General features: G+C 43.0%; 1 protein-coding gene across 1 annotated transcript; it reads left to right on the plus strand.

The window, feature by feature from the left end:
- Positions 1-4,188: 4,188 nt before the first annotated feature.
- On the plus strand, positions 4,189-6,388 carry foxj1b (forkhead box J1b). Its single transcript, XM_041029232.1, has 2 exons — positions 4,189-4,776; positions 5,504-6,388. Exons 1-2 carry the CDS (start codon positions 4,189-4,191, stop codon positions 6,386-6,388), a joined length of 1,473 nt encoding a protein of 490 aa, XP_040885166.1.
- Positions 6,389-24,704: the final 18,316 nt, after the last annotated feature.

Here is a 24,704-nt window from a genome sequence, read left to right on the forward strand (position 1 = left end):
GTAACAGAGTGAGTACGGGCTTTCATGTGATGGGTTGCAGGGCAAATTCTATGTAGGCTTGCTCAAGGACACTGCAGCAGGTTAGATACCAAGTTTAAAACCAGGTTGCAATAGAAAATATAAGCTGTCGTGCCTTTCAACTCCCAGCTTAATCCAGATGGCCATTAGGACGCATACTAACGGTTTAACCACCCTGCCACTATAAATGACTGAAATTAATGAGCATATAATAATAAGTCGTTAAGCAAAGCAGGACAATTTATTCTTTCCAATGCCAGCTGGTATTCTTTGAGATTTAAAAAAGAAAGAGAGATGAGAATAGAGCCTTTTGTGGTAGCTGAAACAGAGGTGGCATCTGAAAGACAATGACAGAGTTAAACTGAGATTATAAATCTTGAAACGCTCCCCCCACTGCAAAGTCAAACGCTCTAAATGCCTCGCTGTTCCATTTGCAAAATACTCAAGTGAAAGGAAATATCTAGGTTTCTTAATCATCCGTTTTAGAGCATGCTGTGCGTAAAATGAGCCCTTGATTAGCTCAGAATTGTGGGTAACTGTATACGCTAAACATTCTTTTATCAACGGCATGTTTGTAGCAGCTAAAGCTGTGTGAGAGGATTGAGGAAAGATTGGAAACAGAGACACCTGCTGGTGAAACGAAGCCCCTGAAAAAAAAAAAAAACAGCATTTACTGTTACACTGGGTGAATTTGAGGTCACTGACATCCATGGTAATAAAATCATAAAATCACTCACTCCTACTTCATATTACTCAAAAACTTGGAGGTTTCACAATACATATTTATATTCTAGAGTGATCTTTGATACTCTGGCTCACAATCTAGTTCTTTGTTACTTACAGCCTCATCAGTGTCATTCACAGGCACTTACCACAAATTAATACACTATGAGACTCTTTAATCAAATTAAAGACAGAAACATTAAAAATTTGAAGATTAGAGTTCCAGACAAGCATGCTGTATTTTTTCCTGGTGTTTATTAGCTCAAACTACAGATTGTGGTTATAAAAATAAAACAATTTTGCATGAATGTGATGCTCAAATGATTAGAGACACAGTCTACAAAGTTCCAGTGTTGTAGACAGCAGTGCAGGTGCTCCACAATTTTGGAAAAAACAAACAAACAAACATACCATGAAGCATTTTCCTTGCTTTGATCTCAAGGGTCAAAATTTACCATGGTAATTTTTAGCACTGTGCATTAAAGCAAAGATCAAACTAAAAAGGCAAAAATTACATCTTAAACTTACAATATACCTATGCATGGATGTATGCATGCAAGTTAGTTTAGTGACCATTGTCTAGTATGTCTAAATATCTTATTGTGTTAATCGGCTGGTCCTCCACTGTTCCCCAAAAAATGTATTAGTGAGCTTCACAGTTTGGTAGCCAAAGGACATAAATTCAGGGACATTATGAATTAAAATCCTTGTAAAGGTTAATGGCACTATTAACAAGAAATCCATACTGGTGTATCAGTCCTCAGCACCCTCTTTCAACCCATTAGATGCACTGCAGCCATACTGTATGTGTGCTTAGTTCCTGCTGAAGGACAGCATGAAGCCCGGCAACAATAAGAACAGCTGTTCAAACATTTACCCGTCTCACCAGCAAACCCTTTGTCAAGAACCTGAACAAACCTGGAGACATTTTAAAAATCAAGCCTCCTTGACGGGATGCAACAGCTGGCCTGACGTATCCCAGTTCTTGAAGAGCTGCAGCGTGGATTTTTTGCCTCCCATCCCTCCTGGTGCCCTGTACTGAATGCCAGCCCTTGTCAGCCTCTGCTCTCCAAATCTTTAACCTCAACAGATGTATTGATAAAATCTGTTTGAGAGAGGAAAAAAGATGGCTGGCACTGCACACTGTATGAAATATCCTCAGGCTTTGCTGTGTCATTGAGCAAGAACCATCATTAACAATCGTGGGCCACAGCTCCTGTGAAATTCCTTGGTTGTAGGCTTTCTACTTTCATCCCACAGTCATTCAGTTGCGTTGAGTGTTACAGTATGCCATGTTTGACTTTCACCAGATGTTGGGTTTGTTCAGGAAATAGCAGCTATGTATCCCATATCTACAGACAACAGTGACCACTATACCCAACATGATTCGATAATTATCAAGCCATAAATATATAATCTTTCAAATCAGAAGCCTGGTGCAACAGCATGTGCAGACACTTTTGGTGCAGGAGTTTTTGTAAAAAAAAAAAACTTGGACATTGGCTTTGGTGAAATAGGACACTGGGGTCAGGGCAAGGCCTGTTTTGAAAGGAGGTACTTGCAAAAGGGTTCAAACAGCATGAAGTTGCAACATGGGATTTCAGCCAGATTACAGTGTCAACATAGCAGGAATGAGAGAGGAGGGTTTGATTTGACATTTTCTGAACCCCCGTGCCATCTGTATTCACCGCATTTCACAAGATTTTATGTGAAACTTTCTTTACATGTGTGAAAAGTTTAAATCAATCAGTGAGCGCTGATTGCATTTTAATGAGACTGGTCAAGCTGCCTGATCTATGACATTTGCAGTGAAAACATACATTGCCCACAGCACTGTCAGGGATAATGCAGGGTAAAAAGCCATTACAATAAACACTGGCTCACAGCTGGTATGCAGTCCTGAAGAGTCCTCTGGCCTGCTCAAGCGAATCCCTACAGGAAACATTCAGCGCTATCTTCAGGTTGTAGGAGACTTACCTTCAGAGCCTCCATGCTGCCTGTTTTACCAGCAGGTGAGACCCTTAGTGGTTTATCCCTCTGGTGTAGCGGCAGTTCAATATTAATCCACAGTGTGGCAGTGTTTCTTCATGATTCAGCCTGACTCTGCCGTGGACTTCTGCACGCACAGAATCTCCGTAATATTAAGCACACAATGTGTTACATGCCAACCTGTGTAGACTAGATTATCACTGCCTGGTCATTAAGGTTTTAATTTTCCACTGTGTATAATAATAATAAATAGAAGCATCTTGGCTGTGGATGACAACACCCTTTCTACTCACTCCTATTTAAAAAAATCTTGTCCTGTGCTGAACTCAAGTCTAAATAAATAAATATCTGACATGTCTGATGAAATATTGATCAGAGGATCAATCTGCACAATCTTGGAGATTAAAAAAAACATTAGATGATCAGAGCGACATGCACAACATGATCAAACGAAACTGATATTGAAAGATTAATAACACCCATACTGTCAAGCCATGACAAGTACAGGCTTATCAGTTAAAGTGAGCTTCTTTACTTGCAGGTGCAAAAGTGTACAAGCGGGACATGTGGCGCGTCTTTTTCAGCGCCAGCCGTGGGGTGGAGGGAGGGGGGCTGTGACGCGCGCCACGGAGGTCACATTTCAGACCAAGAAGGAGGGGGAAAAAAGGCAGAGAGACAAGAAACTGGCTGGTTAAAGTGTAGTGACCCTGCAAGACATTAACATTCGCCCTTCTGTAGATGGAGAGAGATGCAGAGAGAGGAGAGAGGGAGAGAGAGAGAGACTTATAGTGAAACCTGGAGAAGCAGAGGTAGCCAGCCAATCAGAAATCCCCCCCAGGCGTTTAAAGGGATGGTGGGCAGTCTCTCGGGCTTTAAGAGCGGCTTATTTTACAACCTCCACACATTCTCACGTCTTGACCTCCCACGGACACTCGAACAGAGCAGAGCGCTCGGATGCGTAACGGCCCGGTTTTAGCCTGAGTCGACATGGATCTGTCCTGAGTTGCGTTTTTTCTCCCCTTCTTTTTCCTCCACATGAGCCGCTGCTGGATGCTCTTCGCCCTCCCCCCGCCGCACTTGTTGCGCAGAGACTGGGTGCGCCGCTGAGTCCTTGGAGAGGAGAGGCAGGGACGGACTGCAACAGGTGCACACAGAGCATCTCCTCCAAAAAGGCTGCACCGGAGGTAGGGCAATTACGCATCATTTGGTAATTTATGGGATGAATATATTGCTTTTTTTTTTTTTTTTTTTTTTTAATATATATATATCTTTACCGTACATAGTGTATCCGTGGTGATTTATTTGACATCTGGGTATGATGAACATTAAGATTCATTAGATTAACTGCGTTTGTGTTTTTATACTTTTTTCTTTGACCCTTAGATAAAACAAAACTTTAAATGCTGATTTGAAGATCCTTTGGTCGTGTTGAGCCCTCACCGTGCGCACAAAGCCAGGATGCCGGTCCTGACAAGCCCTGACATCGCTAACAAGTTTAAGGAGAAATGGCTGGCGGTCTACCCGGAGGATCAGGTCACCGGGTCCGACTCTGCCCCTCTTGACGACAGTCTCACCAGCCTCCACTGGCTCCAGAATTTCTCGATCCTCAGCGCGGACCCGGAGCGACCCAACGGCGCTGGACCCGGCTGCCCGTCCTCCCAGCAGCACCTCTTTCTCAAGCGGCTCGGCTTCCCAAGAGGAGGCACCGACTCACCGTCTAGCCCTCCGGCCGGGGACACCGCCGCCACCGGGATGCCTCTGTACCTCGGGAGCCCCGTTACCTCCGACAGCGACTCCACGGCGGCGCCGCGGTTTGCCAGTTGCGCACATCCCACATCAGTCTATTCACAGATCCCCATCCAGGCCAGCCCGCCGGTTGAGGTCGACTACAAAACCAACCCCAAAGTCAAACCGCCCTATTCATACGCTTCTCTCATCTGCATGGCCATGCAGGCCAGCAAGCAGCCCAAAGTGACTCTGTCCACCATCTACAACTGGATAACAGAGAATTTCTGCTACTACAGACACGCGGAGCCCAGCTGGCAGGTAACCGAGACCGGATAGCTCTCCTTCTATTATTGATGAGTCAGATAAATGGTGAGGTGAGGGAGGGAAGGGTGAGCAATTGACTCCAGTGTCACCATCAGACACCACGTCTTTAGACAACAGGGCATCAGACAAGGTCTTTTATTTATATCAGCGTGGGAAGATAAAAATCTTCAGATGAATTGTAAATTTGAAAACCTCCAACCCCCCCACCTCCAGGATTAGTGTCTAATTTCTGCCTTTGATGATTTCCATTGGCAAGTGTTTTTTTAATGCAAGAGTCTGAAATTTCCATCTTCCAAGAGAGTGCTCATTTTTTTGTCTGAGGGGAATGGTGATGGAGTGGAGAAAGCACTTTAATGTGTGTGTGTGTGTGTGTGTGTGTGTGTGTGTGTGTGTGTTTGTGTGTGTGTGTGTTAATGAGGGCTCCTGAGAGAGATGGCAGCTAAGCACAGCTGATCATGTTTGAAATGCACAGAGCTGCCAGTTACTAGAAAGCCTCATTAGGTACATTTGCTTTCCTATACAAACAACAACAATACGCTCCCCCCAACACACACACACACACACACACACACACACACACACACACACACCATTCTCTCTTCCTGCCTCCTTTACAAAGACAAGCTGGCATTTTCAGTTTTTGCATGACTAACTCGAACAACTCAAAGCCAATGGGATCATGTTAAATACCTTTTTTTTTTTTTTTTTGTCTTTGCCACAGAACTCGATCCGTCACAACTTGTCCCTCAACAAGTGTTTTAAGAAGGTCCCCAGACAAAAAGACGAGCCAGGGAAAGGAGGTTTCTGGCAGATTGATCCTCAGTATGCAGACATGTTTGTCAATGGCATCTTTAAACGCAGGAGAATGTCTGCAAATCACTACAACAACAGCAGCAACAACAGCAGCACACATCGACAGAGCAAACTGGTTCAGGGTTATCACAGCACCCAAAATGGCTGCCCTTACCAGGGGGTGGGCGGCAAACGGAAGCATCTGCCCTCTAAAAACAGCAACAAGGTGATGAGGGTAACTGAGTCCCCTCTATTAGCAACAGAAGCCCAAAAAGCAGACATCCTGAGGGGGGACTTTGACCTGGCGTCAGTGTTCGATGATGTTCTCAGCGGGAACTGTAGCACCTTTGAGGATTTGGACATCAACACAGCGCTGAGCTCCCTGGGCTGCGAGATGGAAGTTTCCATGCAGGGGAGGCAGCACTCGGCAGGACTTGGGAGGTGGTGCGGCGGCGGTGGCGGGGACCTCATGGGTCAGAGCCAACACCTGAGCCACCATCAGCCCTACGGTTACATGGACTTGAGCGCTGCTTCAATGGAGTGCACTGTCAATATGGGAGAGCTCCATGTGCCGCAGCAGCATCCGCAGCAGCTGGACCAGGATCAGCTGCTCCAGAGCCACCACCACCTGCAGCAGTTCGACGAGCCCTCCACACTGTTCCCGGAGCAGCCTGAGGAGGCCATGCTGCAGCCCTGGGAGGAAATCAAAGAGGAGGCGCAGTCAATTCCTCTTACTCTGGATCAGGGCTTCGGCCTGTACGAGGGCTTCTTCACGGAGATGCAGCCATGGGAGCGAGTGGAGGCCTATCTGTGACCTTGGACATCAAACCTCATTGACTCCTAATCGACTCCCCTGATCTAAACATTGCTAAATGCTGGTCCAACTCCATATTACCCCTAAAAGGATAACACTGGTGACAGCTACAGCATGGTTACTTCTGCATTTCCTCCAATCATTCTACAGTACACTGCGTCTGTAATTTATTTTTTTTGTAACATTTACTTGTTTCTTTGTTAAAATATAAACACAATCATATCAAACCTATCTTGAACTTGAACGGCAAACCCAGCTAACAAAGATGCCCATAATAAAAGACACTGACTATAAAGTTTATTGGTTAACATAATAAGGGACTATTTCCTGGCAGAGACTCCCATTTCTTCCTGAGGAAGTCAAGTGGTTGACAGGAAGCAGTGCGTAACGTGATGCACAGCAGACATAATGAAATGACAATACAACAGAGTAACTTTGATAAACCAAATTAAAGTTTCATGCAGACTATGAAGGATCATCTCACTCTGTAGGATGAATGGCAGTAAATGGCTTCTTCACGAGGAAGAAGAGCTTATCCGTGTGCACATAACTGGACATCCTTTAAGTTGGATTTTATTTTGGAACTCTAAGAACTCAAATATGAGGAGGCCTGTTCAACCGAGTGCTGAACTGGACTGAATTGTAAGCTACAGCTATATGACCGCAGTGACAGAAGACAACCCAACGACCTTCTTTCAAAGCACTCTCTACAAATAAGCACTGTCACTGTGGGACTCAGACGACATACAGGATTCTATTTTGCTACATTAGCATTTAACATTTTGTACTAACATGCAGTGAAATCAGCCATTCATCTCAACTGTTGATTATGTTGTGTTATGGTGAAAGATGAAGCTATCAGAGCAGGACGGACATGAGAAACCTTTAAATCCATAGCCTGAGATTAGAAATCAGTCACTTATAACTTTGTTATATAGTCGATTAAATATATATTCACTAAAGGATATAGTGTGAAGCTGGGCAGGAACATTTGCCATTTGTCTACAGTTATGTATTGCAAAGCAAAAAGTGGAGCTGACCTGAAATTGAGTCATGAAATCGAACATTATGCACTTTGAAAGGCAGCAGTTTTAGGAAAGCAAGACAGCTTTTTTTTCAGGATGTTTAGTTTTATTTTTTATGGTATTAAAATGGTGTTTACCGACCATGATGAAAATGATGCATATATGCTGTAATTGTCCATATTGGTTTCTTTTTGAACAATGAACTCAACACTGCAATAAGTTTTGTTTGCTTAAATATACTGGGTTTTTTTCCAATATATACAAAAGTGGGCATTTGTTGATAATATTATGCCAAATTTGTTGATAAGGAATATGCAGTTCATTGGTGTTTCTGTGTTGACTAATAAGAAAAGAAGAGCATTGTGTTTTCTGTCACTGGGTGATGGATTTCTTTTTGTCCCCTATTGATTTCTTTGGTGTATGTCTGTTTTTTTTTTTTATTTGTATGGTTCGTTTTCACAAATCTGAATTTCAAATTATGTATGAGGATAGTAACTACTGGTTTGGGGTGACAAATGATGAGCAGACACATAAATTCAACTCTTGAGGGCCAGATTTTCTTATTTTATCACATTGATCAAGTTTGATACAAACTCTTTAATCTTACCATGTTATTTTCATTTGTACTTTTTTAAAGCTGTTTAAAAATGCAATCATGCCTTGATGCAATAAATGGTGTCAATTAAAGAATGAACAGTAACACAAACATGTATCCTTCAATTGTCATTGTGAAATATCAGAGATTAAAACATGAACACATGACGGAAGGTGTATGTATACTGCTGAGGTCAGGATTATTGTTTGGGTTAGAGCTCTGTGTGTGCAGTCAAGAGATAAAAGTCTATCAGGGTTTATCATTAATCAACACAGACAGGTCTGAACTTGCTTGGCATTTGAAATATACAGAGGGTAGATATAATGGCATATCCACCAGTACAATATTAAGTGATAAGCCATGTTAGGCAATCACAAATTCTACCTTCAGACTTACATGTAAGTGAAGTGTGTATTTAACTCTATGATCATTATTCAGACAACAACACTCATAACTGCACTGAACCCACCAGTGTCTGAGGTCAGAGTGGTTTTCAGACAGAGTGAAGTGGGTAACATGTCATACAAGATTACAAATATAAAAATACATTTCTGTGCAAAAATTAAGAGTCTACAGTCTTGCTAGCAGCTCTGAGAGACTACTATGCTTACTATTGCTAATTAGCACTACAGCTGAGGCTCATGGGAATGCTATTAGTTTTGCAAGTATTTGGTCATAAACTAAAGTACAGGACAAAATGAAATGTTGGCTTGATGATAGCACTAGATGAAAAGTCAGAGGATCGCCAAAGTTATTACAGTTTATCCTGAGGGGAACATGAATGTCTGATCCACATTTCATCACAATCTATCCAACAGTTGTTGTTTTGCTCCAAACCACAAATGTGAACCTCATGTTCACACTTGAGAAGTCACCAAGATTCATCCCTTGGTGACCATGAATATCTATAGGTTTAGATATTTCTCTGGATAAGAGAAAATGTTGACCTGTTGGTGGCACATTGGTGGAGAAAAAAGAAAAAATGGGTGTAAAAGCAAGAAAGGTTTAGGGATAAAAGAAATGGAATAAATAAATATCAGAACAGACAAGAAGAATACGATCAACAACTCCCTAAGCAACACTTTTGCCAACTCCAAATTACTGCCATAGACAATAAATACACACTTCACTGTCAGAAAACATTTATTGGTGCAGAGGTAATTACAGACAGACTCCAGGAAAATATATATGCATCCTCTAAAATCAAAAAGCTTGTGTTAGAGAGGATTAAGATTGTATATTTACAGTATGGGAATAGTTGAAGGCCATGCATCCACCTGGTTGGTGCACTCACCATGTTGATCCTGCATCAGAGCATTCACTACAAAAACAGACAGATCTTGTAGCTGTTAGAAAATGCCCTCAAACCTTAGCACCACATCTCATCTCAACCTTTTCCAGGATTTTCATTGCATGCCCTGTATGAAAATGTGCTTTTCCACCTCAAATCTCTTTTTAATTGAAATTGTTGGGGGGAAAAGGGGAGAAATGCGGCTTATCCCCGTCCCTCCGGCCCACGGCCCCCAGCGCCGACAGGTCATGTGTGGAAATCTCCAGGAATGGGTGGAATAACTCAGATTCCTTGAAACAGCAGGGACTGCAGCAAGATTCTAGGCCGAGGTGTGCGACCACTGACCACCCTGCACGGAGAAAATCGCTCCAGCTGGTAGAGACGCTGATTCTCTGGCAGCTTCAGACCATTTTGTACCAGTTACAGGCCTGGAGGTCACCTCTGTTAGCAGAGGAAATGGGAGAGTTGGAGAAGAAACACCAGTGTTACAGTCACTGTCAAGTGGAAGGTTAAAGAGGCATCCATTACTCTCGAATGTGTGTGTGTGTGTGTATATATGTGTGTGTGTGTGTGTGTGTGTGTGTGTGTGTGTGTGTGTGTGTGTGTGTGTGTGTGTGCAACATGTGTGAACCTTCACATTTGTCTCTGTTTGTCTGCGACCGTGTGCACCTTTGCTTGTGTGCGGTTACATTATATGCCCATAATGTTTGTGTTGGTCCACAGATTTCTTTGTCTGCACTCACGCTGATGTGTGTGCTGCCCGCTGAGCGTGTGTGTACACGGCTGCAATTGGGGCCCCGTGGTGGCCCAGATAACACTATCTCTGTGGAGCCAGAGCCCCGTGGTTCTATTCAGCATGGTGGATGAGAGGCTGGGACTGCCCAGCACGCGGACCTGCTCAAAGAAGGAGGAACAAGCTGGGCTGTCACTGTAGGCTAACCTGGCTTATAATGCTTTATAACCCCCTCCCTGGTGCCCCCTCTGGGAGGCCCTGCATCAGTCTCTGTATTTGGGTATGCGTGTGTTAGCTTGGGAAGGTTACACAGTGGAGGGCACAAGCAGAAACAGAGACAAGAAGAGGGTGTGTTCTGTCTTTTATTGCCATCATGGCACCCTCTGGACTGCTCCTGATTAGAGTCAGGCATAAACAGGGTCAACCAGCTTTGCTAAAGAAGCACCCCTCCCAGCGTGACATAGACACAGGGTTCAGCTCCCCATTTATTGGGGATAGCCACAGAGCTATTCTTTATGGGGCAGAACAGATAGAAGACACATGATGGCGGGGGGCCCTCACTAATTAGATCCTTCATTGTGTCACAAAGAAAAAAGTGGCAGTGGATAAATGCCCTAAGCCTGTTTTATAGCCCCTTGGGAACCCCTGAGTGTGCATGATTACACGTACAGGTTAAGTGTTAGATCACTCGATGAATGAAATTTCCTGGTCGCTACATGTAGGCAAATAATCACACGCATATATCAGGAAAGGACCTTCAGTAGGAGTCACCTTCATCTCTCCGAACTGGCGGGAAATTGTCATCCATCTCTGGTTTCCAAGCCTTCATCACATATTGATAAGGGAAAAAGACTGGGATGATATTCAGTGGACAGACCATCCATTAATGCCTCTCCAGACTGGTCTGACAGGAGAGGAGGGGCTTAAGCAGGAAACACACCTAAATAGTCTTTCTGAAAGACTGTTGTTTATGCATGAAATGCTAATTCGGTTTCCATTTAGATGGCCTGTTCCATTTTGAAAGGAACTGTGGATGGTAAATTAGAATAAAAGGACTGCAGTGTAGCAGGGTAAGGGGGTTTTCTTTCATTTACAAAGATAGCGGTTTTACCTACTTGCATAAGTGGTCCAAGTGTTCACATGGTCATGTTTACATACAATAAGAACAGGATCATTACTATGAGAGCTGAATGTTTCTTGGCATTGTCCTTCATCAAAAGCCGTATTGGTGGAGTTTTTGTCCAGAAGAGCTTTTATTCCTCCGAATGTGGTGATGACTAATGAAGACTGGATATCCAATTTGCCAGTGCGCCATGAACCCACACAGAAACCCTCTAGATTTTGTTTCAGTTTTGATGTGCTAATTTTATTTATTCAGAGCATGTAGTGCAGATAAATGCAGGGGTGCAAATGAGTGCAAACACAACTGCTCACACACAGATGGCAATTATAGAGGTTCTTTAAGGCCAAAGAGGCTGTATTCACCCACTGTATTCACGGGAGTGCGCAGGGCTTATATGTGACATTCATTGTGTCTCTTATTCTTTTTCCTCCCCTGCTTCTCTCGGCCTGTTTCTGTAACGATCCTCTCCAGAGGTGAGGCTGTAACATGTGGAAAATATACTCAGGACTGGACATTAGCTACAGGGTGCAGCGACATTACAAACCATTTCCATCTGTTATGCTCCTGAGTGCTCAAAGTGCCTTTTCCACGAGGGCCTTGACCTTTACATTTTTCTTGTACTCCACAGAGCAGACCTTCCATGTCTGCCTCTCAGTGACAGTGTTGCTGAGTGAGTGAGGTTAACTCTGATTTTTTATTTTTTATTTTTACCTTGGCTACCATTTTGATTATTTATAGTTGTTAATTTAATTCAGTTTAATCTACTTTCATTAACCAACTTCATTGCTGACATCTGGTTATGTTTCAGCGTTGCTAAAAAGCATTATCACACAGGTTGTATAATGAAAAGAAAGTTCTTTAAGGCAGCTCTAAAGACCTGGTCACAACAGCAAGTGACAGGGAAATTTATTAACTCCATTAATCACGATGGTTCCACTGAAATTAATTAATGTCTGTGATTTAAATGCTGGTGTGGTCACACCTTAAGAGTGTGCATGCTCCATAACATTCGCCTGGAAAACACAATATTCATAAGAAAATTTTATAAATTGTTTTACAATAAAGCAACTTGTGTGACAGCACATACAGTGTGTGTGTTCTTATGGCCTATGTGTGTGTGTGTGTGTTCGCATCTTGGCATCCACCACTCGGTCACTGAAAGACATTCTTGCCCCGTGCCTTCGGTCTCTGTGGTCGCAGGGAGCCGCTGATTGTCCCACAGGCAGACAGGAGGAGGACACACAGCTGCCACGCATACACACAACACACACATAAACACGCATAGCACAGAAACAATCGTTCACACAGACTAAAGGCAGTCACAGATTACTCAGGCTCACAGATACAAATGCATGAACCCTCACCACGGTCAAACACTCACACACACACACTCATGCCCACACACAGAGGGCTAGCCAGAGGGCAGCGTGTCAGGAGGGTGAGCACGGACGAGAGTGTAGAAAGCGAGCCAGGACAGCGCTGGAGCTCTGCCACTCACACAGCGTCAATCTCAGTGCCAAGGAGCAGAACAGAAAACAAGCCTGGACCAACCCTCTCAATCTGGCCTGCTGCTCTGCCTGATTCTCAGCCAGGAAACTCCTGGTTAGAAAACATCTTAGCTCCAGAATTCATCTGGAGCTGTCCACATCCAGCTTCGACTTACGAAGCGCAACTTTCTGTCACTGAGGCAGCTGAATGTTCTCTTAGTGCTGTCTTGTCTGAGATGGACGAGTTGCTTCAGAAGTTGTTGGTTATCTAGATCAGTGGCTTCCAACTTGTTCATGTCAAACGTACCGCTATACCCCTAGGAGATCAGATCAGCTCAAGTACCCCTTCACTGACACCACCTGTCATGTTCCTAATGTCCTCATTTCAGTTGATTTTAAAGTAGAGGTTAACATGACATAGAAGTGATTACTGTTACACTAAATCTACTAAAGATCAGTATGACACTAGTTTCTAATCCTAAATGGATGTGTATTTTCCTCCAAAATGTGTCAGTATATGTCTTGTTTTAACTGCAAAATATAGAGTAAATCAAAATGCCATCTGCAGTCAGCCTTCAGTGAGACCTTGGATTCAGTCATTCATCATTAGCATTTGATTTTTTTTTTTTTTTCCCCGACAAGGCCATTCATGTGGTACGGAAAGATTGAGAAAGTCAAGGAGGTGTACTGAAAAACGAAAAAGCAAAAAATAAGACAGACAAAAGACGCCAGATGTGTGTGCTTCATTTATGTATCGGCTGTTGTGTCTATTTAAGGGTGTGTGATGCTTGAATGTGTGCATCCATCCATGCGTGTGTGTCTTTGACAGCAGTACAAGGTGGTGCAGGTGTGTGTCCTTCCACCCCCAACTATCCACGACCTCTTGAAGCCACTAGACTGCCTCCGCCATCCCCTCCTCCAGACACACACACACACACACACTGTCCTTAAATTCTTCTCCCTATGTCTGCACACCGCTGAGAGCTCTTATTTGATTAGCTGCGATTGGCGTAGTGAAGCGGTGTAGCATTTGGCTCACCGGGGGAGCTGTACACAGCGTACACACACACACTTTCTGTGGGGGTTCTCACACAAAACACTCACCAATACACATATGTGCTCCTAAGTACATTTCACATCCAGCTCTTTCTTAGGATTACAACAGCCCTGTCTCCGTCCTTTATCTGTGCATTGAAGCAATGAACAGATTTCATAGCAGAAATGTACAGTTATATATATATATATATATATATATATATATTTATATATATTTACAGCTCCTCTGAATGTATTTGGCATTACAGTGACAAGAAAATCCAAATATTCACCTTCAAACAGCTTCTTTAAGAGTGACTCACTGACATCTGTTTACTGACCATGACCTCATCCCTTCCTTCTCAGGAAATCACCTCTGATTACATAAGGATGACTGCAGAGCGACACCCTATCTACCAGGCCTTAGCTGCAATAACCACCATGCCTTCAATTATGAATGTGGGGTCAATGTGTTGGCGAGGATGCGTCTGTAAAAGGTGTGTGCAAAAGACGCAACAAACACTGGCTGTCATTGTGTCAATGTCAGACTCCCCTGCGCCATTGTCTTCTCTTCATTCATCGTGGACGATGCAGACAGAGACAGATCAGTTTTGATGACAGTGGCGGAGAGCACATACACGCTGGTGCGTAATCTCCCATAGGTGTTGGGTTAAGATTCATACAAAAGCATATGTTTTACACCATTTTCACATTAATTTGACCACTCAGTGACCGCTTGTGCTCCAGTGGAAGCATTTGCATTTGTTGTGTCTCTCCAATTTAGCCCAGCCAAGTCTCAACTGTCCCCAAAACTGCAATTAAAGGGGTTTATTTGTAAGAATTCTTCAATTCAAACCTAAATCTGTTTACAGGTGTAGGGGAGCACTATGGCACACCCCAAAAAAGTTATATAAAGCCTTTTGTGGCTCCACAGGGAGCTGTGAGAAATTTGATACATTTCCTCAAGTATGAAACTGAAACAAATCTGTGCGGTCAGACCTCTGTTTCCCGCTCCTCGTCTCTGCTTCAAACCAGCAGCTCGAGGCTACATTAGCTGCTTCTAGAATAACACACCCAAATCTTGGGCAGAATGGGTGGTGTTTGAGTTACATTGTGGGTAGTGTAGGTGCCAGGTTTTGACAGGGAAGAAGAATGCATGAAATAAAAAACAAGTTTCTGTGTAACCAAGCAGAGCTTCAGTCATGCAAAACTTAAAAGGATTTAATCACTGATTATTGATCAGACTGTGCCCCTGTTCATTTTATTTTTCTCTGGCAAATTATAAACGCAACAACTCGACAAAGCCCCCAGTCTGCTCCTCTGTCAAGGATACTCACAAACTGAAACACCAAATTCATGTCAAACACAGAGCCTTAGCAATATTCATTAAACAGTCTCAAATTAAAAGTAACAGTGTGAGCTGTGTGACCTTAAAACTGGTGTTTATTCCTGCAGTTTCAGTGTGAAAGCATCCACAGCCTTTATTAAATCCTGACCCGATTGCTGAAGCTAACAGCTAATTCTCCTGTCTGAGTTAACAGGCAGGTTTCCTGCTTGAAATAATGAACATTTTCCTCTCGTTACTTTTGTGCAGTTTCGGCACAAAAACATTTTTTTTCATGTTCATGTCCTCATAAGCTCTTAGTCATTCTGGGTAGCTGCCCCCTGCATGGAAGCAAATCATCGCTCAGAAGCCCGTCTATTGATAAAACCTAAAGCTGGAAGGTAAATGATCATATTGAGTGAGTCCCACTGTGGGTACATTGGGGTGTCGCAGGTGAGCAGCTTCGTGTCCCCTGAGCCTGAGCGAGCTGAACACTCCCTTAATGAACCCTGTTAGAAATGATCAGTCAAAGGTGTGAGAAATTACTGACCAAAGCTGAGTTATTTAAATAAGATACGCAGTCAAGCGCTATATTTTCAACTTGTCAAATTATTCTTGAGACTCATACACACAGATATGTGTGACATAATGTTTTTAACTCAAGTCTGTTGAACACAACTTCAAATTTCCATTGTAGAACTCATGGATACTGATGTCTTTCTATGAAGCATGGGCATCACCTGGCCTGGGCAGTGGTTACTGTAGCCCTGAAGATTTTTTTTTTCTTTATTCCTGAATAATTCCCCACTTTGTTTGTCAGTACATATTTGAACATCAGTAAAAAAAAGGCAGCAATGGTGTACTTGTTGTACTTTTGCACCTTCAGTAAACAGACCTTCATCTTTAATGAATGGTGGTGAGACCAATCAGAGAGGGTTTACAGGAAAATCGGTGGAAATGCTGGTGTCTTACTGGCTGACAGGTCTCTGTCAGTTTTTCTGCAGATGGGGTGACAATGCTACAATGAGCTACTGTAATGCTAAACAGTAGCTCATACAGTCAGTGAGAGGAAACAATGGATGCACGCAGATACTTTTTACCAGTGAAGGGGTTGAAACTGAAGCTCATGATGTTTTTGGCTTTTTTCCCTGTTGATTCCTATCTCTCCTCTCTCTCTCCTGCAATAGCAGCACACATTTCTCTTCACTTGGTTTTCTCTCCCTTTACTCTTGCTCTCCTTTCTCCCTCCCACACCTGTCCCCCGTCCACCTTCCACCACAAGGGGTTAATTAAAACTGATTGGGTCCTCTGAGACCACACCTGCTTCTGACAGGTAAGACATCAGGCTCATATGAGCCGTGTGTATTTGTGTATGTGTGTGACTCTGTGTGGATATGTGCTTAGCACATCAGTCTGTTAGCACATCAAGTGCTCTGCTGCTCTGAGTTCAAAGCAGTCCCATTAGATGATACACATGATGATAGCTATTGGAGTGTGCGTTCGTTTATACATATGCATTTGTGTGTGGCCTTCAGTATTTAACTCTGCACTTGCATGTGATTTGTGTGGGTAGACAGATATGCATTTCATTTGTGTGCGTATGTGTGTGTGTGTGTCCCTTCTTTTCAGAGCCACTTAAGGATCTCGCGCCTGATGGCTGATTAGACTCTGCTCGCCGGAACCAATTGCTGCTTTGCTTTAACTTCACGCCTGTCCGCCTGTCTGTCATGTAGAGAGCCACTGGAGGAGGAGACGTATATACAATTTAAACCTCATATAATGATCTTTCCGAGCACTGAGATAACGTACACAACATAAAGTATAATCAGCTGAAGTGTCATTACAGTTCCCATGAATGCTGAGAGCAAAAGCCTGCATATAGACAGTCTATGCTTGCATGAAAGTGATAAACAACAAAACAACAACAATGAAAAAAAAACCATGATGGCCCATATTAAGGCTGCGGTTTTGTGTGTGTGCGCATATGTGTGTGTACATATTTGTTGGCAAGTGAGGTGTTTGAGTGTAAAGGCAAGAACTTGTGTTGTATAACAGCAGCTGGCAGGGGAGAAGTGTGGCACTCACACACACACTCACACTCACACACTCACACTCACACACACACACACACACAGAGAGAGAGAGAGCTCCCGCTGCTAGGTTGGCAAGCAGAACAGTCAAATTAGCCACTGGAGAACAAAGCGATCCAAGGCCTCCACTGGGAAAAGGTGAAGGGAAAAAAAGCAAAAGAAGAGGGAGAAAGAGAGACTGAGAGTGAGGAGGAGATGCAGCGAGAGGTGAAGAAAGAACAGCACAGACATGACAGAGAGGAGGAAGATCAGAGGCAGCACCGTGGAGCGAAGACACGATTGAGAGTTGTAAATGAATTGGAGAAAAGAAGAGCTCGGGAAAATGAGAGACAATAGGTAATTGAGAGACAGGAAGATACTGGAGAGAGCAGCAAAATTAGCCAATGTGAGTAAGGGGGTACAGTTGGTGGTGTAATATGGGGAGATGACATTATGAACAAAGAAACACAGTTAAAAGACCACGTTTTTAAATAAAAGGACAACACTGTGTCCTAAAGTGATCTTCAAGTTACTTCCAGCCAAATAAGAGAAAGTTAAAAACCAAATATGATGGCAGGCAATAGGATACAAAGGAGTACAAACAATATGGACTGAGCAAATACTGTCAAATAATTCCACAATTATGGAATTAACCATGCATATTACAGATCTGGGAGACTACAGTTATCATCAGTAATGACAAAATATATTGAGACCAAAAAGAACAAGGTGAGAGTAAACATGTTGTCCCTAATGGTGCAGAATGCCCTTCATGGCCAATTAGTGACCTAACAAAATGCAACCTTGGCGTGACCTGCAATTGTAGAGCACCCTTGGGTCAATTGTTCCACTCTTGAACATGCAGCTGTGAATTGCATTACTCATCAAAATGTATTAGGTATTTGGTCATAAACCAGTGTGGTCATGCAGCAGATGACGGTGCTAGATGAAAAATCAGAGTATCGCTAATATTTTTACAGTTCATCCTGTGATGAACATGAATGTTTGGGCCACATTTCACAGCAATCCATCTAATCATCGCTGAGACATTTCACAGTGAACCACCACTCCTCTAGGATGGATGAAAGCATCAAAGCAACCAAATTTTGTGTCAAAAATACACATTTTTTCACCGTAAAAGGTTTTTGACAGGAAGCTGTATAAGCTGCCTGATAAGCCTGCCAAGGTGTTTTGCTCAGGCAAAAAAAAAAGTCTTCCAGAGGCATAGATTGTAATTTGCTATTATTTTTTTGTTGACATGTTCCCTGTTTGCCAACTGAGTGAGTGCCCTTCAAGTAGATCAGATGCAGAAAACATGCATGTTATTGGCTATTCACCTCTTTATAACTCCTGTGGGAGAATTTGTGCAGAATGTCACAGCGGGGCAAGGACTTGGACCCAAATGCAATAACCCCCCAAGACAGGCTAGGAGTAACTTAAAGTCTTTTAACAAACCAAAAATCACTGGAAGTGTGCAGGGCGAGGGAACAAAACTCAACTAAAAATCATCCACGAAGGAGAAAAACACTTGGGAACAAAACTAAACAAAAATACAAAAGTCTGTACTTATAAACAAAGGAAATCAAGGTAAGTCCATGAGGGGGAAAACGCAAGGCACAGGAACATGAACAAACACAGGGACTTGACGTGGCACAGACAAAGACACAGACTCAGTTACGGACACAGACAAACTGACAAGAACACAGGGAAATGAGGAGACTTAAATACACAAGGCAATGGGCAACAGGTGAAACCAATTAGGGCTGGGCAGACAATCACAAATGGAGGGAAACAAGACAAAGACAGGAAGTAGAACAAGACAAGATACACAAGGGCTATGATTAAAAAAAAAAAAAAACAGGAACTATTAACAAAACTTAAACTAAACAAGACTGAAAAGGTCCAAATGTCCACAAAAGAGTTCAAAACATAAAAGTGTTCAGAGAACAGCCCCCTTAGGGGCAAGTCATGACAGAGAAATAGGGGACAGATTTGAACTTTTCTTTTAACTGTACTTTGTATGGTGTTATCATATCTACAGGAAAGATAAAACTGTTAGAAAAATGTATTCAAAGCCATAGAAAAAAAAAATCAATGAGCACAGACAGAATTTCAGACCCTTGCTTTTTGAGACTGTAAAAATAAGTTCCCCTGTTGTAACAGAAGTCCTTTGGCTGGACAACTTACGTAACCTGTCATTGTCTGATGAGCTCCTGTTCTCCTTCAAGCCTTGAAGGTTTTCACACTGACTGAACACTCAGACAATGGAGCTACGCCAGAGGAATTCTTCAGCTTTCAATGTATATTTGTACCGTAGGACTGCTATGTACGTCTTATCTGTTCTGTCTGAATTACTTGTGCAGCCACTGTACGTTGTGCTTTAGATTTAATTCGTCATCATCATTTTATTGAGTTTTGCGTAAAAAGAAATGTGTGAAAGCATTATTTCAATCTTTTTTGTTCTTACCTGTACACTTTGTATCAATTTCAAAGGTATGTGAGAGTTGGTAGCGCTGCACTGACTGTAGGGAGATAAGTTAACATGACACAGAAGTTAAAAGTTGTCAGTCTGTGTTTGTCCTCCGTCTTGCTCCTTGATATTCACCATTCACCTTGGTAACATTCACATGCCTTCATATGCAATACTGAAGTACTTGGTGACTGTTTTGAAATTGGCAGAACTGTGGCACCAGGGTATGAAGGAACAGAAGCCAGCAAAAACAGCTACTTACTGAAAAACTATTCTATATAATTCAATAAAGAAGAGCATTTATGACATAGTGGACGAAGAAGCTGGGCTTTAGATTTCTTATTTGTGGATCTGACTAAAATTCAAGCAGTGAAATTGGTCTTTTACTGACATGTCAAGTCTCCAAATCTGGACTGTGCTGCTAAGTTTAGACTGAATTCCGTTGAAATAGAATCAGAACCAGCTCCTGGAAAGTGTGTAAATCAGGATTTATACTCTGTCTAAACCTTGCATAGCGACAGGTCTGTGCAGACCATTTCCTGTAACCTTCTGAAACCATCAACCAGACAGAATGTGACCTCCCAATGTGACTGTTCAGAACAGCTATAAACACATTTGATTTCCAATAAACTGGTTGTGAAAGACTATAAAGCAGCCCTAAATATGCTCATATGGCAACTGCCATGGTTTCTCCACGTTTCTAGTATAATATGCATACATGAAAGCATACAGGATCATCTGTGGATCCCATATTTTGCCCAAGGCAATTAAAATCAGAGCTGAAAACTCATATAGGACAGAAAACTGAGAAGGGACACCGTGAGTTTAATGTGAACATATCCAGTGTCTTTCTGTCTGATCTCAGAGACACGTGGTTATGTCTTTTCACCATCTGAATCCCCAAACTCACCCTGTATGATAGTAAAGAGAAGCAGAGGAGGAGAAAGAGGAGGAGGAGGGCAGGGCAGACAGACATATTCTCTGTAATGAGCCGGGTTGAGCCCGAGCCAGACCTGGACCAGACTTACTGCGGCTCGGTCCAGCTAATTATGCAAGGCTGCAGACAGCTCTGGCAGGCAGAGGGGGTACGGCAAAAGAAGAGAGGAGAAGATGAAATGAATGAAAGCGAGCGAATTGAAGGGAAGGGAAGATGGAGAAGAGACGGAACGGCTGACGTTCAGAGAAAGCAGAAGAAAAACAGGGATGTACAAGGGATGAGGACGGTAGCGGTGAGGGGAGACGAGCACAAAGACAGGATGAGAGGGAGCGGGGGAAGGGACGCAGCAGAAGGGCTGAGGTGTGTCCTTTGGCCGATGGTCAATTAGTGGTGGGGAGAGTAACAGGCCATAGCAATCTGTGTCTGCGGCTGCAGAGAGCTCTCAGCTTGTTTACTCTCCTACTGAAGGAGACAGCTGGGGCACCTCCAACACTGAGGCTGAAGAACATCATTAGGGGAAATATTAATGAGGAAAATGTGGGATGAAATATTTCTTGTATTTTACCGAGAGGAAACAATGGACACTGCTCTAGAATTAAACATCCAGTACTTGAAAAACCTGATGTGTCTTAGTAAATTTCTCAGTGAGAACAGAATCATCCTGGAGTATTGTTTTGAATTATCTTAATTCCAGCAGCTTGTTAAAGGTTTATTTAGGATTTTCAGGACACTGCACATTGTAACATCCATCTGAACATGATGTGTGGCATCGATGAAGAGGTGCTTGAGTTCATCTGACGGGGTGTAGTGTGCAGCAGACAAAAAATAATTGGGGATTGCTTTTCTTGCTTGTACTATTGGCTGCTTTCTTCTTTTGATCACGAAATGTATCTCTGGCTTTCCATTGCAAGCTTACTGCCTATAAAATGTCACTGTAAGTAAATGTTAAAGCTTTGGGTAAGTGTCAGACACTTGTTCACGTTCCAGCATTTTCTCTTTCAGGCCTTGAGTCACACAGTGAAAGAGAAGAAGAAGAGAAGCCCCATTTTACTATTTTACTCCTGCAGGGCCAGTTTACGCGTTCTTGGCCAATCTCTATTGAGGGCCGGCTGATGTGGGCAGACGTACGGTTTGCACCATCCTCTGCCCAGCATTCCTCTGTTTGTTTGCACCTCCATTAAGGACATGTAGTCTGGCCATTGTGCGTTTGTGTGTCTGGCTGGCTAGCCGGCTGGCATGGGCTGGGCAAAAGGGATGTGTGGGCAGAATGCTAACTCTGCTTCATTGTCAAGTAGTAGCAAAGCATGTGAAGGTGTGTGTCTGTGTGTGCAAAGACTGTTGCCATGTTTGAGGACACCAAGCTCAAGATGTTCATCGGGTTTCTTAGAAAAATGGCATTACATCGATGTGATATTGCACCAAGTAACTGCTCCTTCTTTCTACAAAGCAGCAAGGGCCTGTGTTGTACCACTATGCTTGTCTCACTGTGGTTTGTGTGGAAGCCCATTTAATGGATAAAAGAAGCAAGCACAAATGAGGCAATGACAAATAAACCTTCTCAAGCTTTTCGGGAAGAGATGAAAGGATGTCAGCGGGCTATATGAGAGAAACTGTTGACAAAAACCTGCAGAGTAAAAGGAGATAGACAATCGCAAGCGAAGGGGGCACAGTGATATGTCTGGGAAATGACAGGCCTTTATTCTGGCTTTGGGAAAAGGAGTGCAACTCATTAAATGTACCTCATAACAGTAAAGTGGTGTGAATAAAAACACAGTAATCGTTGTGTTTATTTGCAGCTTCAACTGCATACAGCTTCAACTGCATACATTTAAATTTGGGACGAGAAATAGCACATAGTTATTGCAGTAGAAGACTGCGTTTTTTTAAAATCCTATACAGAAGATGTAGATTATGTAATGTATGTAAAAAGGCAGAAAATTCAACCTTGCCTCAAATGTCAATATCTTTGGACCTAGGCAAGAACTTAGCTAAGGGCTATTTGAGTTTTCATCACTACCTTTTTCACCACTTGTAACCACAAAGGTGCTTGTATGATCAGCATTTTAGAGATCTAGTAGACAAGGAAGAAGTCTTTGAACTTTCTGTTCAGCGGTGCAGTACTCTTACTTGTTGAAACACAGCACATTTCATTTTCTCGATTTCCTGTCAGCAAACAAAGGGGAGACCTCTTTTGTCAAAGCTCCAGTTCCTCCGCTACACCCCTTCTGTGCTTCCCTGTGATTAGGTTCAGAGCACATCATGGGGGTGAGGGGCGTGAAATCATTTGTGGTTGTAATTATGGGCTCCCCTCTCCAGAGTAATCATGAGCTATTAAAAACCACCCTCAGCTCAGCCTCCCCCAACAATGCCAGTTAACATCTATGTTCCTCCGGGAGGCTGCAGGGAAGAGGCCAACTACCCGCAAACTGCAGTGGGCACAGAGCGGTGTGTGTGTGTGTGTGTGTGTAATGTACCTGTGCAGCCAGCACATGCTTTTGCCATTTGTGTGCATGGAAAGACCTAAAGTTATACAGAAACTTTAAACAAAAATGTCAGTGAAATGCTAACAGGTAAAAGTAGTCACATTACGTTTGCTGAAGTGACAAAGCCGTCACGTTAGCTTTGGCTGAATTTTGGACTGTGGAGTTTAGACGTCTCATATGGCATGAGTATTGTTAGACTTGGAAAAAAAATGTACAGGCGTTAGCTAAAAATTTTCCTTTAGCAATGTTACAAACCATCTAAATTTATTACTTAAAAACTAATTAAGGATTATGTGCTGTAGCAGGAAATGGGGTCAGTGTTGTCTCTCTACCCTTCACTCCCTTCCCCTCTCTGTCAGTTTCATAGGCTTTGTCCCTCATAGCACCCAGGTTGAATGAACACAATCCCATTATCAGTGACAGTCAATTAAGCATCTAAATGCCAGATTTTGAATGCTTGATGCTGCGACACAGAGGGCAATTAAACATCTTTGGCCAGAGACTGGTTGGTCCATCTGAGCCAGGGAGGGGAAGAATTATGGTAATGACAGCTGAATGAATATATGTGGGATGTAATATTGAAGTCCTTCTGTAGCTGTAAAACCAGAGACATAGAGGGAAAGAGTGACGGACATGATAGAATAATCTGCTTCACTACAGCAGGATAAACCTTTGTAGTGTGGCCTTCATTTAGTCATATGGCAGCATAAGAACTAAAATTACATTATTTGCCATATTGGCATGAGTGACCAAAGAGAGAGCTGGAGGTGACAGAGAGTTGCTGCTATGTTGAAGTTTTCATTTATATGTCATTTATACAAAAGCATTTTCTCAAAGTTCAGTTTTCTTTTCCCACCCTTCAACTTTTGAGAAGCATGTTTTTACAATTACACCTGCTGCCAACGACGAAAAATGCACAGCAAAGTGTGTGGATAGAAAAAGTTGGTCATTTTGTCAGTGTGCTCCCGGCCGTAGTGAAACACACGAGAGAGAGTAGCATCTCACAAGGTGGTCTCACTGTCCTCAAAAACGGCCCCACAGCAAGCAACACAAGTAGAAAAGCAGAGAACAGAAAGATGACACAGGAATACAAGACTGAGAAGAAAGGGAAAAGGTCATATCAGTCATCCTTGGATCTGACTGTGTGTGTGTGTTTGCTTTATTGAGAGGGAACTCTGGTGAAAATTTCTATCACATTGTACTGACGCAGCAGGGAGTGAGACAACGGAGAGGAGGAGAAAGGGGCTGAGTGAAAACGAGAAAAGAAAAAGAGTGAGAGGAGGAGTGTTTGTTCTTTTTCTTCCCTCCTCTAGTCCGTCTTTTCCCTCCCGTTTTGTTCATTCAGCAGTGTTTGTGCTTCCTCATGTGTGTGTCTGTCTGTGTGTGTATACACACTCACTGGCACACTTGAATCTTTTACTGATTACCTCACACACGTCACGTCTTTCTGGAGGGCTTTTAACGGCGGAGGATTATCAGGCAGCCAGAGCCTTTTAACCCTTTCTGTGCCCTCCCTGCGCCAAAGCAGGCAGCTGACACATGCTCCCATTATGTTTCCGTCCATAAAGGTTGCAATATGCAACAGTGTGTTTACCTTTATAACAAATAAATAAAAGGATATCATGTGACATAATGCAGCCAGAGGGCAAGAACACCTTCTGAATGTATAGTGGCCTATAACCCCTCGTGCCCCCCCCCCATAGAATAGCGAATGGTTTTACCTGGGCTTTATGGAGGTTTGTGA

Source organism: Toxotes jaculatrix, chromosome 21 (assembly GCF_017976425.1).
Source record: "Toxotes jaculatrix isolate fToxJac2 chromosome 21, fToxJac2.pri, whole genome shotgun sequence".
Classification (NCBI taxonomy): domain Eukaryota; kingdom Metazoa; phylum Chordata; class Actinopteri; family Toxotidae; genus Toxotes; species Toxotes jaculatrix.

What these genes read in the sequence shown, in the direction of transcription:
- foxj1b (XM_041029232.1), top strand. Translation starts at nt 4,189, where the DNA reads ATGCCGGTCCTGACAAGCCCTGACATCGCTAACAAGTTTAAGGAGAAA. An exon ending in ACGCGGAGCCCAGCTGGCAG is followed by an intron (nt 4,777 to 5,503) that starts GTAACCGAGACC and finishes TCTTTGCCACAG; the next exon opens with AACTCGATCCGTCACAACTT.